General features: G+C 33.6%; 1 protein-coding gene across 1 annotated transcript; it reads right to left on the bottom strand.

The window, feature by feature from the left end:
- Positions 1-12,599: 12,599 nt before the first annotated feature.
- On the bottom strand, positions 12,600-13,865 carry LOC6047549 (protein spaetzle). Its single transcript, XM_038266376.1, has 2 exons — positions 13,793-13,865; positions 12,600-13,384 (listed from the first exon to the last, which is right to left on the bottom strand). The coding sequence occupies exons 1-2, from the start codon at positions 13,863-13,865 to the stop codon at positions 12,600-12,602; spliced, it is 858 nt and encodes a 285-aa protein (XP_038122304.1).
- Positions 13,866-14,414: the final 549 nt, after the last annotated feature.

Genomic DNA, 14,414 nt, shown 5'->3' on the forward strand with positions numbered 1-14,414 from the left:
ATTCCAAACTCACCCCATCCGACCCCAGCCCTGAATGTGGCGACCCTTTAATGCATTTGCACCGTGCAAGCCACACTAATGATCCGGTACGAACATGCCTTTTAACCGCACACACTCTCATTTCGCTGGTGAGGTGATACTGAAACCGCCGAAGCTGCAGTGGTTCCTTCCAGACCGGGCACGAAAGACTCGTTTTTGGCAATTCAGACTACAAATCAAAAATCGCTCCCCGGTTTGCCGCACTTTTGAGCGAGGTTCGCTCAAGGTGGTGGTGCGAACAATCCGAACCCTTTCAGCACCCTGACTAAGCTGGACTAAGCTGGATAGTCAGCCAGAGATGGGAATAAACAAATGCATGCAATACCTGCAAATTAGAGTGGGCAAAAGCAGCAGACAGCACACATTGGTGGTTCTCCTAGTTGTGAAGAGAGTTTATGGGACCTCGTTCAGTTCTCCGGGATCAGTGATGTTCAAGCATTGTTCGTTCATCTCAAAGACCATGGATGTGTAAATATTTAAATAAATATTTTCATTTTTTTCCACATATTTTTCAAAGTTTTTGTGCCTCGACTATGGCTGGGGTCGAGGGGGTGCGACAAAAAATCGAAAATACCTTATTATATAAATTGAAATACCAAGCCAAAGTTTCAACATTTGCATGAAAAAGGGTTTTAAAATGCATTGTATAATAGTTCTGTTAGTGCGTCCATCCCAAGAATTCCCAAGACAAAACTCCGGGATTTTTCCAGAAACGGAAATTCCCGATTTCCGGTAATTTTTATAATTTGTTCCGAGAATTCACGAAATTTTTTATCTGGGAATCAGAAAAAGTTGTGGAAATAGATGAACAGTTAAATTTTTAGTAATCGATAAAAATATTGAAGTATTATACTTTGTATTCGGCATATATCAGCATTAAATTGTCCTATTAGGGAACATTGTTAAAATGTTATTTTACAAATCCGCAAAATGTTTAGCGCATCAAATATTTCTATTTAATTTTATGCATTTTAAAAAAGACTGGGTATTATATACATTTAAGATATTTAATTCTCAAATTTAGTTCTCGGCTTATCAGTCTCAGTAGCAAGTAAAATGAAAATTTTGTTTTTTTATGCCCGACGTTTCGATATATATAATATCATTCTCAAAGGTTCTACAAACAAGACATAATACATGATTAAATTAAAACATACATAAATTACACAAAGCGAACACAAAAAATCATACAAAACATGGTTCGTCTTTTGTCAGGTGGCTTTAGTAATACAGTCACATCCTGAGGGACAACAAGCATCTATTGGCTGTAATTAATACAAATTTAGATTAAATACAAGAAAAAAAAGGTTGCAGTACAAAAAACTAACTGTAATAGAACACTTTTGCACCGAAAAAGTTCTAAAAACACTTTCGCTGAATTCGTGTTCAACTATGGCGGAACAACGGTCAAATCTTATGCATTGGATTGGGATATCTGTTGGGTATGGACAGTGGGTACTATTTTGGGCAACAATTTATTGGGGGTTACTATTGACATTAGTGGCGGGTTGTTGTGTTTGTGTGTTGTGTAGTAAATTACAGTTTTTAAGTGTGTGTAAGACCCCTGCATGGATCGAACTGAGATTTTGGTAGACTGTAATCCCAATTTTCTCCAAAAGGTAGTAGTGACTTAAAGATAATTAGTAAAACATTTTTATATAAAACAAAGGTTTCAATATTTATCTAACATTTTACACTGACTGGCATCATTTTATTTTTGTTGTCTTTTTTAAAATATTTTCAAAGATTTTTTTAAGTTTCTCTAGTCATGTCGTATGAAGAAAATAAATTAAGGAATAGACATAAATATAAGTGACTTACATAATTTAAATGACATTGGATAAAAACATTTTGTTCATCTAAAAATCCAAGGCACACCAAAGAGCAAAAAATAATCTTAATTTATTTTAAGCTACCTAAAGCGGCATGACATTGATAGCAGGGGTGACTTTGATAGGTTTGTGATGTTTTCGCAAAATGAAGAGTACAAATTAAATACGGAATGGTATAAAATCATATTGACCATGGTAGAGAAGTACCTCAAAAAGAACTTTTCAATTTTTTTTTAAACTTCGTATATTTAGTTAACTTTAATTAAGAAAATGTTGATGAAAAGCATTGTTTAAATCTTTTCTAAATGTCATTGTATTCTCAACGTACATGATTTTGAATCGGAACACGGAATGCATTTTCGAGTTCTTTAGAAAAAAAATGTCACTTAAGAAAGGTAAAATGAGTTTTCAATTATTAAACATTATGTGTTTTTGAAACATAAGTTTAAAAAAATCTCTATATTTAAAGGCATTTTTAGTCGAAAAAAATCATATAAAATGTGAAAACTTTTGATTTATGCTTCAATATCAGTTTGAAATGCAATATTAATCGATAATTTAATAAACAAAACAAGTTTTAACAAATTTCAGGCAAAATTGTGAGTTTTTCTACAATTTTACCTGAAATTTATATATACTTTGATTGAACGAGTTTAACCACCCGAGTGGTGAGTTGAAAAAAAAAACGTTTCTTAATCCACCATTAGGTGGGTGGTGCCTTCCTTACATTTACAAAGTAATAATGAAAATAAGTTTATGAAAAAAATATATACCTGATACAGACTTTTCCAGAAAACATGCAGACTCTCATTTGAAGCAATGTGGCAACCGGGCGTTTCGCATCTGGCGCGACTCTCGCACGTAAACAAAAAGACCCGGCCTTTTGAGATTAGGCAAAAATCACCCTTTTTTGTATGTACAAAAATCTTTTTCTTGGCATAACTTTTAAATACTTAACTAAACAGAATAAAATTTAATAGGGTCATAGGGGACCCCAAAACGAACAGAATAAGGCGTATCCGACCAAAATCGGTTCAGCCAGTTCTGAGATAATCGTGTGGAAAAAAAAAATCATGTCTACACACATTCCCACAGAAATTTGTTCAGAATTTGATTCTGAGTCGATAGGTATACGTGAAGGTATATCTAGGAGACGTATTTAAGAAGTTCATTTTTCGAGTGATTTTATAGCCTTGCCTCAGTGAGGTGAGGAAGGCAAAACCGTAAGAGCCACCGTAACCACTGACACTAATTTCCTTATTTCTTCAAATTGGAACAAAATATCATTTATGTTTAGTTTAGGACACTTGAAAGACGTGTAGATGAATAATCTAAAGCATTTTTGAAATTGTTTTTTTTTTTCATAGGTCGAATACCGAGGCAAAAAAGGCTTTGTTTACGGCTTTTTGAAAACTAATCCGAGAAAAGTTTATAAACTTGGTTGACTAAATACATATATACATTGATTTTTCGCTTGTAAACAATATTGGCAACTTAAATGCTGGTACATTTGACTTAAAAATAAAGTTTAAACACCTTAAATCTGATTTAAACAAGAAACACTATGACTTTCACAGTCACCCCGGAATTCTAACTAAGAATTTTCAACGTTGCTATTTTTTTAGCACTTTTATTTTCTTTTAAATGGTGCATGAACCTTATCTTGGCTTATCCCCGTGCATGTTTTAAAAACCATGATCTTGAAGAAAACCTTACCAGTTGAAAAATATTCCAAAAATCAATTAAAATTAGATTAGATTAGATGAACCGGTTCAGCTGAATCGGTTCAATTTTGTTACAGAATGACTTTTCAGGCAATTTGAAAGAGTTAGACATGTCGCATGATATATTTTGTGCCAGAAATGTTTAACCGGTACAACTATCGAACCGGTTGGATGAACCGGTTCAGCTGAATCGGTTCAATTTTGTTACAGAATGACTTTTCAGGCAATTTGAAAGAGTTAGACATGTCGCATGATACATTTTGTGCCAGAAATGTTCAACCGGTACAACTATCAAACCGGTTGGGTGAACCGGTTCAGCTGAATCGGTTCAATTTTGTTACAGATTGACTATTCATGAAATTTTGAGAAGTTAGATATGTCGCATGATTATGTTTCTAATGAAAAGTCATGTATTTATTCTCTTACTGATGTTAGTATATAGAACAATAAATGTTTACTTAACTTTTTTAGTAAATTTTTATGGAAAACGTAGTCTTTTTATATTTTTAACATATAGTTCAGGTGAAGACCTTTCCAAAACACTATAAAACTTTGAGTTTTGGTCATGTTTTGCATAAGATATAAATTTTACAAATTTACTGTAACGCATTTTGCTCGGATATTTTTTCGTTCACCCCCTCCCCCCCGAGCCCCGCCCTAAAATCCACTAATTTGCATATTTTTCCTTAAAGTAGACATTCTGACGATTTCAAAACACTATAAAACATTGAAGTTTGGTGCTGTTTTGCATATTTCCCAAGCCTGCGAAAATTTACTGTAACGCATTTCGCAGGCTTCGGGTTTTGACTGTTAATGTCACTCAGTTTATGGTATCAAAAAACTGCTGTCCTTGTTTTGATTGAAATATTGATTACCACGAAATAATTGTATTGAGTTATTAAATGATTTTAAGTTTAAAAAAAAACCAAAACAAATATACTGAAAACATATATTTTATGACTATTACGCGAAAAATATGTTTTTCGTTTCCCGAGAAATTCAAAACCCGGGAAAATTGGACGCCCATAGTTCGTGGGAATTAACCCGCACATTATAATAATGATTCCAAATATAGAGAAATGCATTTTAAATTGATATCAGTTGATTGCACTTAAACTTTCAATACAAATTTGAACTTTCTCGAAAAAAATGTTTTGCCCTCTGATTTGTCGGGTCGACTTTTACAAAAAATTTAACTAAAATTTGTACCATATTTACGAAAAATAACATATAAGGAAATTGAATATTTTGGAGTATAAGTCGGGATTTTAAAATCCGATTTTATTCATGAAGTTGAAAAGATTTCACACAAATTTACTTTTTAACATTGAAAATCTGATCAATTACATTTTTGTTGATTACTTTAAACTAAAAATAGCTATAACTTAAAAACTGTGCACTTAATCAATATTCTCAAATGTACTATTAGACATAAATTCAATTTTACACCTGAAAATGTTTATTTTTGTATGCATTTTCTGTATTTAAAAAAACACGCAGTTTCAAAAAATCATTGCTTGGCCAATATCAAATCGTCCGTCATATCATATATCTCAAAAGTTGGCACTTTTTGTCTTCTAAAACATATCAAAATAAGAATAAATATTAAATAATGCGATTTTAAGAGTTTAACTTTTTTTCCAAAATATTCCTAATCATAACCTACAACTTCGCCAGTTACAAAAAATCGATCAGAAAATTTCTTCTCGAGATACAGATTTTTGAATGTTTTCAAAACACTTTTCCATGGACAGTCCCCAAATTTGTGTGGAAACTTGTATGAAGAAATAAATGATGGAAATTGCTTGTTTGGATGTAAAAAAACCGACAAAGTTTCTAGCAAAAAAAATTACAAAAATAGAATTAGGTTTTTTTTACGACATCCTAAAGAAAAGCTCTCCTGTCAAAACAACCCGTCTTTTAACCCATTGTTAGTTATTCACAAGAATTCATTTTAGAATATGTTCGACCTTTAGAGATAACTTGTATATTGGCGTTTAATTTAATCTAAACTGTTTAGGCAGAACTTTTTAACAAACTGTTCCAAACTAGATAAACGGAAACCAAGATCGCTTGAAATCCGCTGCACCCTGCCACCGTACAAAGAAGCTCCACAGTGCCGCAACGACGTAATCAACCGTTTTCCAAGCAGTCCGTTGGCACCGTCGTCAGGTAGGATGGACGGTTACCGTCCTCGTCGTTGGTGTTTGCCTGCCAGCATTAGTGCATAAATTTTCACTACGAATTTAATTCATTAGCGCTGCTTTTGGTCCTGCAAGAATTTCCAGGGATCTCCCTGGGGATCACTTCCAAGTGTGCACAAAGCGGCGGTGGTGCTTCTTTCGCACATGAGCAATTCTCTACAAAACCGGCCGATTTCGACCATTTTTATTTTTTGTATTTTTTGATTTGGCTCAAACTTTGTGGGGGCCTTCCCTATGACCAAAGAAGCCATTTTGCATCATTAGTTTATCCATATAAATTTCCATACAAATTTGGCAGCTGTTCATACAAAAATGGTACGTATATATTCGAAAATCTGTAACTTTTGAAGGAATTTTTTGATCAATTTGGTGTCTTCGGCAAAGTTGTAGGTATTGTTAAGGACTATTTAGAAAAAATAGGTACACGGAAAAAAATTTCCCGATTTTTTATTAACTTTTTCACAAAAACTCAAATTCCCAAAATACGTATTTTTGATTTTCGAAATTTTTGATATGTTTTAGGACAAAATCCGCAACTTTTGAGCTATAGAGAAACATGGTCAAAATCTGCCGCCGAGTTATGATTTTTGAAAAACTGGTGATTTTGGAAAAAATCGAAATTTCATACATAAAATTTTTGACCTCATTTTTATGCAAAATTGAATTTGCAATCGAAAAGTACTTTACAGATTTTTTGATAAAGGGCTCCGTTTTCAAGATATAGCCACCGAAAGTTTGATTTTAGCGAAATATTTGCAGTTTTTCAATTTTTAAAAATAGTGACCATGGGAGACCATTTCTAAAAATATTTTTTTTGAAAAGTTCAGAAAATTTGCTATAAAATTGTCTAAGAGACATTGAAGATTGGACCTCTGGTTGCTGAGATACAGCGGCTTAAAGAAAAAGAAACACGAAAATTGAAGTTTTCTAAGTCTCACCCAAACAGCCCACCATTTTCTAATGACGATATCTCAGCAATTAATGGTCCGATTTTCAATGTTAATACATGAAACATTCGTGAAATTTTTCGATCTTTTCGAAAAAAATATTTTGAAAAAAATTAAATCAATACTAGCATTTTTAATGGGCATAATATTTGAGTTTGGCCCTTTTAAAATGTTAGTCTTGATTTAATTTTTTTCAAAATATTTTTTTCGAAAAAATCGGAAAATTTCACGAATGTTTCATGTATTAACATTGAAAATCGGACCATTAATTGCTGAGATATCGTCATTAGAAAATGGTGGGCTGTTTGGGTGAGACTTAGAAAACTTCAATTTTCGTGTTTCTTTTCTTTAAGCCGCTGTATCTCAGCAACCAGAGGTCCAATCTTCAATGTCTCTTAGACAATTTTATAGCAAATTTTCTGAACTTTTCAAAAAATATTTTTAGAAATGGTCACTCATGGTCACTATTTTTAAAAATTGAAAACTGCAAATATTTCGCTAAAATCAAACTTTCGGTGGCTATATCTTGAAAACGGAGCCCTTTATCAAAAATCTGTAAAGTACTTTTCGATTGCAAATTCAATTTTGCATAAAAATGAGGTCAAAAATTTTATGTATGAAATTTCGATTTTTCCAAAATCACCAGTTTTTCAAAAATCATAACTCGGCGGTAGATTTTGACCATGTTTCTCTATAGCTCAAAAGTTGCGGATTTTTGTCTCCTAAAACATATCAAAAAATCTCGAAAATCAAAAAATACGTATTTTGGGAATTTGAGTTTTTGTGAAAAAAAAGTTAATAAAAAAATCGGGAAATTTTTTTTTCCGTGTACCTATTTTTTTCTAAATAGTCCTTAACAATACCTACAACTTTGCCGAAGACACCAATTTGATAAAAAAATTCCTTCAAAAGTTACAGATTTTCGAATATATACGTACCATTTTTGTATGAACAGCTGCCAAATTTGTATGGAAATTTATATGTTCAAACTAATGATGCAAAATGGCTTCTTTGGTCATAGAGAAGCCCCCCACAAAGTTTGAGCCAAATAAAAAAATACAAATAAAATCCATTTCCGGTTTTGGTAGAGAATTGCTCACATATGAAGAAAGGGAAAGCCTCGTATTTTTGCTAGATTTGATGCAACTACAAAACGAGTAATAACATTGAAAATTTGTAAGTTTAGCTACTCAAATGCCCTAATAAAAATTAAATTTAAAATTAAAGGTTGGTTAGAAACACAAAAACTACTCCATTTGTCGATATTCTTCCTTAATTCAATCCTTTTGAAAGATTTTTTTTAATGATGGTCTTTTCAACATCGACAAATATAGAGAGTCAATAATTAAAACACATTCAAAATTAGTTTAATAACAATTTTGTTTAGATCTGGTCAATAATAGTCCCTTTCTCCTAGCGTGAATACCAACGCCAGATCTGACCAGGCACTTGCACAGCATCCCAGAGTGGGAAACACCACCACCGCTTCACCGGAATCTTCCCCAATTGTGACGAAAGAGAGCCATTGCGGTCCAGAGTCACGCGCGTTCGCTTCTCTTGGAAAATTCCTCGACTCCGCTTGGAGCTCCAAGCCGCCGCCAGTCTTTGTCACTATCCCGAGAAATCCGTGAAATGAAATGTTCCCGGGGAAAAAGGGGCGCACGCGTTGAGGCGATATGCTTTTCGACGGAATTGCATTACTTCCACATAATTTGGCCAAAGGAATGACGTGTGAGTTGTGGCAACTTCATTTGTGCAGTGACGACGAGCATGACGGGGACGATCGCTGATGCGTTTTTCCTCCTCGCCTTTTGAAAGCTTGGGAAGATTTGGCAAATTGGTGGTATTTGCTCTCTGTAGTTCAGTGGTGATGAGAAAGCTTTTCTCTTCCAGGAATGGTGAATCATTTCACGTTGAGCGGAAAATGACATGAAAGATGCATTTTGGCTGGGAAGATTCAATAGTTCGACTGTGGGGTTGATTTGCGGTGAGCTTTGCACGGTTGGTTGTACCAAGAGTGCGAGAAAGATTGGGTTAAATTGCAAAGACTTTGATATTTTTTTTAGGGAACTTGTAATTAAATGGATGTAACATAACCTTATTGGCATAACTCATCAGATATAAATTTAAGTGTGTCAAAAACAGTAATGTGATTTGGGACAATTCATCATTTGGCCTTAATTTTATCACGAACGATGTTTATAGCAGAGTTGGCCTTGAATGATCCCAAAATCGATTTCAAACCTGATGTTATGATTGTGGTTTGATTGAGCGTTTTAGCAGAATACATTACTGTGAATACAACAGACGAGTTGTTCCTTTTTTTAATAATTTTACGGATTGTAAAAAAGATACAATATATTTTAAAAAAGTGACAAATTATTTTTATTATTTTTATTTTTAAATATTATTACGTGAACCCTCTAAACTTCCTTAACTTGCAAACAAAATAAAAGTATTCTTTTTGGCAACTTTTCATACAAAAATCGTAAAACAAGATGACTTTGATAGGTTTGAGATTTTTCCTCAAAATGAAGATTAGAAATTAAAAACGTAGGAATGGTAAAAAATCATACTGACCGTAGTAGAAAAGTGTTCAAAGCATGTTTTCATGAAATTTCAAAAAGTTTGAAAAGTTAGTATTTATAATTAAGAAAAAGTTGATGTATAGCATAATAAGTGTCATGATTTTCCCAATGAACATGATTTCAAATTCAGAAACGGAATGCATTTTCAGATTCTTTGGGCATTTTTCCACTAGAAGAAAGTTAAATAAGTTTGTAAATAATAAATATCATGTTTTTTAACAACATAATTTGAAAAAAAAAATCATCAAATTTATATTCATTTCAGGCAACTTTCAATTCGTGCTTCGAATTCAGTTTAAATTGTAATATAAGGCTGGTACAAATATTTTTAAAAGTTTTTGTCACCCCCCCTTCAAAATTGGCCCGAAAAATCAGGGGGCAAAAAAAATATTTTTACAATAAACTTCAAAATTTCAATTGAAATTCAAGGGCAACTAGCTGAAATCAAATTGAAATACATTCTCCTGCGTTTAAAATCATTTTTAGCATGTTTGGGTTTATTAAAAAATCTTAAGATTTTTTGAAAATTTTCGATGCAAAATCTTTTTTTTCGATACAATTTTTGTTTTTGTCAGATCTTAGATTTTTTGAAAACTAATGATTGCAAAACAACTGAACTAGTGTAAAATGCATTTTAAAACACTTTTTCATTTAAATGTGAAGATTATGGCTTGTTATTTAAATTTTTATATTTTTATTTTTGCCCCCATGGCCAGGGCCGAGGGACAAAAACTTTTTTAAATGTTTGCATCGGCCTAATTTGAAAAAAAAAATCATAAAATTTATAGGCATTTCAGGCAACTTTTAATTCGTGCTTCGAATTCAGTTTAAATTGTGATATAAATTGATATTTGTAAACACCAAACAAGTATCAACAAACTTTAAGGAATATTCTGCTTTCAATATTTTTTCCTAAAATTTACATGTATTTTGTTAAAAAAGTTTATAAACTAGTTGACTAAATATAAACATTGATTTTTCATTTCTTAAAAACTATTTCAGCAACATTATTGATGATACATTTGACTTAAACATAAATTTCAACACTTTAAATCTGATTTTAACAAGACTATGAAAGTCAAAATTCAGATTTCAAAATAAGAATTTTTTAACGCAACTATTTTTTTAAACACAATTGATACAACTTTTTTCAAAAATAGAGCATGGACCATGTGTGGCCTACCCCAGTACATATTTTAAAAATAATAATCTTGAGAAAAACCTTACCAGTATTCAAAAAATAAAATGAAATCCTATCAATGTCACCCCGGTTTACGGTACGTATATATTCAAAAACCTGTAACTTTTCAAAGATTTTTTATTGATGTGGTGTCTTCGGCAAAGTTGTAGGTTTTGACTATTCAGAAAAAATATGTACACTAAAAATGACATTTCCCAAAACCCGTTTTTTTTTTAATTTTTAGTTTTTATAAGTTCTAAGCGTTTTCAATGTTTCTTGGACGAAATTGTAGAAAATTTTCTAAACTTTTTCGAAAAAATATTTTCAGGATGGACATTTATGGACACTATTTGAAAAAATAAAAAATTGGAATTTTCCGGACAACACTGAATCAAAAAAAAATTAAAGAACTTTTCGATTGCAAATTCGATTTTACATATAAATGAAGTCAATAAAAATAAGTAAATGATTTCATTTTTTTACAAAAATAACTATTTTAAAAAAATATATAACTCAAGGGCAAAGTTTTGGTCCATGCTTCTGAATGGCTTAAAAGATCGGGGTTTTTGTCCATAAAAAAACATATAAATTTTTTTTAAATCACAATAATACGGATTCTGGGAAATTGAAATTATGTGAAAACAAAGTTAGGCCGTTGTAAATATTTTTTTAAGTTTATGAATTTTTTGAAGTTTAGAAGTTTTATCTAGGATAAAATTTCAAAAAAAAGTGAAATTTTGTGACAATTTGGCTTATTGAAACCCGAGGTATGATTTTAAACGCAGGAAAAGGCATTTAAAATTATTTTTAGTTAATCAGCCTTGTTTTTCAAATTCCAAATATTTTGTAGTCTTTTGAAAAAAAAATTGCTGCTCCTTGATTTTTTGGACCAGTTTTGAAGGGGAGACGGGGTGACATAAACTTTAAAAAATATTTGCAACGGCCTTAATTTAGAAAATTACAAAAAAAAAATCCATACACCTATGTTTTGTTAAATAGTCCTCATTAATACCTACAACTTTGACACATAACGTTTATGTATGAAACGAAACTATTGGCACTACGCCCCCCGGGGCATGGCCTTCCTCTAACGTGGGATTTCTGCTCCAGCGCCTCTGACGAGACAGGAGAAACCGGGACCGACGTTTTACTTCACCATCCGATAGAAGCTCAGTGGATAAGGCGGGAATCGAACCCGCGTCTCATAGCATCATCGGGATCGGCAGCCGAAGCCGCTACCCGTTTATGTATGAACAGCTGCCAAAATTGTGTGGAGTTTTGTATGGGTGAACCAATGACACCCCACAAAAAAATTAAAACTGGTCGAAATCGGCTGATTTCGTAAAGTATTTTAATTTAACATAATTTCTTAAATTGGAATAAACGAAGATCAGAAGAAAATCACTTCGGATAATCGTATCTCGGAAAAAAATATTTTCGTTTCCTTTTTTTTATAAATGAAATAATACTTTTTCATAAAAATTTCCAATGTTTTACTATGTAAAATATCATAAAAAAACATATGCTTTGAGTCGTTATTACATTCATTATTCCATCAAGCTTTGATTTATAAGAAAATCATTTAGAAACAAGAGAAAAATTAAATTCAAAAAAAAAATTTAAATTAAATTCTTAGTAACAATTATCAATTGATCCCGAATTTTTATTTTTATGTAACGTGTTTATCATCGACAATTGCAATGGCTTCAATCACTGCAATGAAGTAAATGTTCATCTATGTAATCGTGTGCAAATTCTTTGCATGCATGAAATCGAATGTTATACGTAAGTATTATTGATTGATATCTCAACAAAATTGCGAATATTTTTTTAACTATTTTAAAAATAAAATCATCACAAAATTCTATCATAGAAAAATCTACTTTTCGCTTGAAGAAAGTATTGCAAAGGGAGATTCCAAGTAACAGTATACTGTTGCGTTTAAGACCCCATCCCATCTTGACTTGATACTTGAGATTTAGGACAAAGATAATCAGATGCAACATTTTTTATGAAATAAAAAAATGGACAAAATTGTTTCGGCAAAAAATCTATAATTTATTTCAGAATGTACATTTTACGAGCTCAACCACGACTTCTATACCGCGATCCACGCCCGAGCGGTTTCATAACGCACTTGCAACACGACGGAACCCGGAACGACTCCTTGTACGGCTGGTTCGTAACCGTGTCGATGGCCAGCAGCGTCCGGTAGTGGTACAGCTGCTTACACTCAGTCCGGTAGAACGACAACACGTGATCCAGCTTATGGCACGATCGCCCCCCGTTGGCACAGGTCTCGATGCGGACACCCTGCGTGTAGCTGGGCGTGTTGACGATCATCACCAGCCGCTTGTCCATGGTGTAGCCACTCTGTGGATGCACCAGCTTCTCCCGACTCTGGCACAGGAACTCGTCGTCGGACGTGTCGAACCGCTTGTCCAGGTGATCTCCGCTGTTCACGACGACGTCATTTCCGAACACTTCGGCGAAGCGATGCTCGTGACGGGCCACGATCGCGTTGACCAGCTGCTGGGGGTAGTCCAGTACGTTGGTACAAATCGGGAAGTCCGGGCCACAGTGTTCCAATCGGACGGGACCCGTCGATGGTGGGTCGTTTGGGAAGTAGATGTCGCCGGTATTGTGCTGATTGGTGTCGTATGTACTGCGATGGTTAAGGCCGCTGAGCTTCAGGTTCTCCGGGGGCACATAGGTCATTGTACCGTTTGGGGTTTTGTAGACGTATGATTTGTTTGGATCACGCACGGTATCTGAAGCTTGAAGAGGTCGCTTCCTGCGACTGTTGGATAAACCGACCAATGGTTTAACCCGCTGACGGACCATTGGGCGAGCGTTGGGAGCCGAATCCACTAGGCGGAGAATTGCAACCAAGATTAGCAATATTATCACTAGCTGTGTAATGTGAGCCATTCTGGAGCCTTGGATAGGTAACGGAATAACAGATATGTCACGATGCACTATGTTGAAAGTTTGTTTTACAACTGGTTTTCCCCACTTTAAATCGCTGCCTATTTATATTCTCTCTATTTTGAAGTACCTGTAACAGTTTCATTTTCTAAAATAGGTAAGCATTTATGAAGTCTCACATAATCCCTTTAACCGTCGGTCCAGTACAGCGCACAGAATATCTGCACCCTTGAACCAGATTTGCAACGATGTGGTATTTGTTTACCTCATCCTGATGAAATTAATGCTGTTCTGGTGCAGCACAAATTAACATCATGTTTGCGTCCGGAAACCTCTCGACGGACTCTCACACACGCCGGCGGTTGATCCGCACTTGACCCGGCCTGCACTCGTGCGGGACGAGCACCAGGGCAGGGCAAACATTGCGTTGCCAGCATGCCGAAGGATAACGGGCCTCTTACGGGTTCACCTTGTGGGTTCGTGCTTTCTGTGCAAAGATTGAAGACGGCCGCTCTGAGCCATGTTGATTTTGTTACTGTCGGGTGTTTATGGTAAGAATTATCCAATTACTGTTTCTTCATTCGAGCATAATAGTTTTTTACAATTTTGTTCGTTTTCAATCATGGATAAGCGCTGACCTGATGAATAGTTTCTTTGAGACTTCGAACAATGTATTTTATACATTATATAGATTTATTAAAGTTTCTTTTAAAATATGTTTGAAACATTTTTTTAAAAAAAATCTGAAAAAATATTATTTTTTTCATGAAGTTTATACAAGATACAAATTAAATTTAGATAATGTAAAATTTTGAAATCAAAAAAGCATTTTTATAACATTAAGGGTGCATTCGATAATTATAGAAAATACATTTTTTTAATAACAATATAGTCTAATAAATGGAAACTAAGACAGCCCTCTGTTATTTGCTAAGAAAAGTATAATTTGGAGAATCCCAAAAATAAAAATTT

Source organism: Culex quinquefasciatus, chromosome 3 (genome assembly GCF_015732765.1).
Source record: "Culex quinquefasciatus strain JHB chromosome 3, VPISU_Cqui_1.0_pri_paternal, whole genome shotgun sequence".
In the NCBI taxonomy this organism is placed as follows: Eukaryota; Metazoa; Arthropoda; class Insecta; order Diptera; family Culicidae; genus Culex; species Culex quinquefasciatus.

Bases quoted from the DNA above. Each gene is read 5' to 3' on its own strand.
- LOC6047549 (XM_038266376.1), bottom strand. From the start codon at position 13,865: ATGTTTGCCCTGCCCTGGTGCTCGTCCCGCACGAGTGCAGGCCGGGTC. The intron at 13,385-13,792 runs GTGAGAGTCCGT...TTCTCCGCCTAG, and splicing joins CGGATCAACCGCCGGCGTGT to TGGATTCGGCTCCCAACGCT.